Here is a 2,656-nt window from a genome sequence, read left to right on the forward strand (position 1 = left end):
GTAATGATGATAATATTGATAATATTTATTGGAAAGTAATTGAAAGAGATTTACCATAAGGAATATTATTAAAGGAAACGCAGAGAAGAGATTTAACATGCACAGTTCCAGATCCTAATCTGGCGATTGTAATCATAATACACAAGAAAATGATGTGGGAACAATAAGGTGATACAGAATTCATTATGCAAACCAAATGTAGTCACTATATTACCGGAAGAAGAAGGAACAGCAAACTAAGTTGAAAGAAAGAGAATATGGAATTAAAGAAGATAAAACGCGACAAAAAGGCACAGATGAAAAGTTTACCGGAGGAAATTTTGCTGTATATTTCTTAAGGCACCAGATATATGTAGCAGTGAAAATGGCAGCGGGTGCTCTAGAAATAAGCCTTAGAACTCTAGAAGCCTAGTCTCTAGATGTGAAGAATTCCGTCTTCAGTTTGTAAGGACAACATTTACAGCAACGAAATGTGTAAAAATAAGTGTGGTGTTATACAGGGGATTGCAGGGTAAACCCTGAAAAATACCGCTAAATTGTGAAAAAAGAGAAGGACTTAAAACAACAACAAGTGAACGCAGACTCCACAAATATTAGCCATTAAAACCCATCTTCCAAGGCCCGAAAAGCGAATAAGCAAAGCAAGCAGACATGGCAATCCATCGACGCCGGCGATCAGTACTTGAAGAGCAGTAGCGCAACTTGTGAGCCCACACTGCTAAGATGTAAACCTTACTTACTGCACTCTATTGACAAAAATGCCTCATTGTATAGTTAACTCGTAGAGAAGCAGAAACACAACCAAGGAATGCCCTTGATGTTTGCGAATGAACTTTTGATACTCATAGCAGTTTTCAGCGGCGGACTGCTGTGCCCAGTCGAAGCGAAAGGCAAGGTGATTAAAGAGTATGGATACAACAAGGTATGCGACATCGCTGAGCTGCGACAAAAAGTCCCAGGTGACGCAAAGCAGCTACTGCGGGGAATGGGCACGAAACAAAGCCAGCGACTGGAAGCCGAGCTACGGATAAGAATCATTGAAGCCATCACAACAGATGTGAGAAAAAACTGGGCATACACGGAGATCGCAGATACGGTCAGCAGCTACGCAAACAGCGCACAATCTTCAATGGATGAACAAGTTCAAAAAGCGATTACAGCCGCCGCAAAAGCGGCAGCAATAGAGGAAAAAATCGATGAGCTGTTCACTATCCTTGGAGAACACAACAAGGAAGGCACCACAACGTCTTTTTTCCTGGAAAGTGCCGACGGCAACGCCGAAAAAAGGACAACAATGGCTACTCGGGCAAGTGCAAGATTGTGAACCAAAATTTTGCACTAACAACACTTGATATCTCAAACCTGGTAACAGCCACAAGTTTAAAAAACCTTGACGGAGCCGACATAGGAGCGGTTTACACAGGCACAAACACCTGCGCCATCACGACAACGAGCGGCATCGCAGCGACAGCCAACACGCTAGGCCATACAGCAACGCGAGCCAATCTCGCAGCAGGGCTACTAGAAGCGGAAATCAAAACAGCAGGCAGTGGCACCTGGCACTTAGCAGCAGGCAGCGGCATAGCCCGCGATTATAAAGCAGCTGCCGGCGAAGTGGACATAAAAAAAGTGTATACAAGCGTAGTAAGCTCGCAAGAACTGACAGCACAATCAGATAGCGCCCAAACAGCCGTCGACTTCATGAAAGAAGCGGCGGCAGACCAACAAAAAAACAAGCACTCCAGCTAACATTGAAAATGCAGAAAAACATAGCTGCAGTGGACGAGCACGAAAGGAAGGCCGAAGTGATACTAAAAAAGATAGCAGAGCCCGAGCAAGGCAGGGGCGACAAACTAGCAAAAACCGCAGAAACCGCAGACGCCGTAAAAATCGGTCCGGAAGGACAGAGCAAAACTAAGTTGAAGCTCATAACAGGAGTGACGGACCTGCAATTAACGTTAAGCTTTTACTTAAGCGGTCAAAAAGCCATGATCAGAAGCCAGACAAAGGAAATAGAGAGACTAAAAGCAGTGAACAATACTCAAATTCAGAAACATGAAGAACTTTGCAAAATAGGTGAGAACCAAGACAAGTGCGACAAAGAAAAGCAGTGTAGTTATGAAGACAGCAAAGAGACTAGAAAGAAGTGCACATACAATTTGAGCAAAGCCACTGAAAATAGCGTTTTTGTAGCACAAACACAAACAGCAGCAGACAACACAACGACAGATAAGTGCAAAGAGAAACCTGAGAAAGATTGCAAATCTCCGGATTGCAAATGGGAGGGAACAGAATGCAAAGATTTCTCTATTCTAGTAAGCAAACAATTCGCCCTCATGGTTTCTGCATTTGTGAGTTTGAGAGAATTTTATTAAATTTTCTAAATTTATTAAAATTAGACATATTTTAGCACTTTTTGACGATACCGCACAAATTAGTATATGTGGAAAAATATATAAATTTGGCACAAAAGTGACCTATGGACGTAAAGTTGTAAGGTGAAAAGGTCAAAAAAATAAGTGGTATTTTAGTTTGGTTTACTTTGTTTATTTTATAGATGTTAGTTAAGTTTATAATAATAATGATAATGATAATAATGATAATTGGACTGTGTTGTGAGTTTTTGTATACGAATATTATAATAACAGCAGTAATA

The 2,656-nt window shown here is 41.3% G+C and overlaps 2 protein-coding genes across 2 annotated transcripts; both read left to right on the forward strand.

Moving 5' to 3' along the window:
• Nucleotides 1–808: 808 nt before the first annotated feature.
• TEOVI_000187100 (Trypanosome variant surface glycoprotein (A-type), putative) lies at nt 809–1,324 on the forward strand (the record flags this gene model as incomplete). Its single annotated transcript, XM_067225035.1, has 1 exon — nt 809–1,324. The coding sequence occupies one exon, from the start codon at nt 809–811 to the stop codon at nt 1,322–1,324; it is 516 nt and encodes a 171-aa protein (XP_067081136.1).
• A 433-nt stretch (nt 1,325–1,757) lies between these two features.
• Nucleotides 1,758–2,375, forward strand: TEOVI_000187200 (Trypanosome variant surface glycoprotein C-terminal domain containing protein, putative; the record flags this gene model as incomplete). The annotated part of the gene is made up of 1 exon (XM_067225036.1): nt 1,758–2,375. One exon carries the CDS (start codon nt 1,758–1,760, stop codon nt 2,373–2,375), a length of 618 nt encoding a protein of 205 aa, XP_067081137.1.
• Nucleotides 2,376–2,656: the final 281 nt, after the last annotated feature.

This window comes from Trypanosoma equiperdum, assembly GCF_001457755.1.
Source record: "Trypanosoma equiperdum strain OVI genome assembly, contig: ctg_443, whole genome shotgun sequence".
In the NCBI taxonomy this organism is placed as follows: Eukaryota; Euglenozoa; class Kinetoplastea; order Trypanosomatida; family Trypanosomatidae; genus Trypanosoma; species Trypanosoma equiperdum.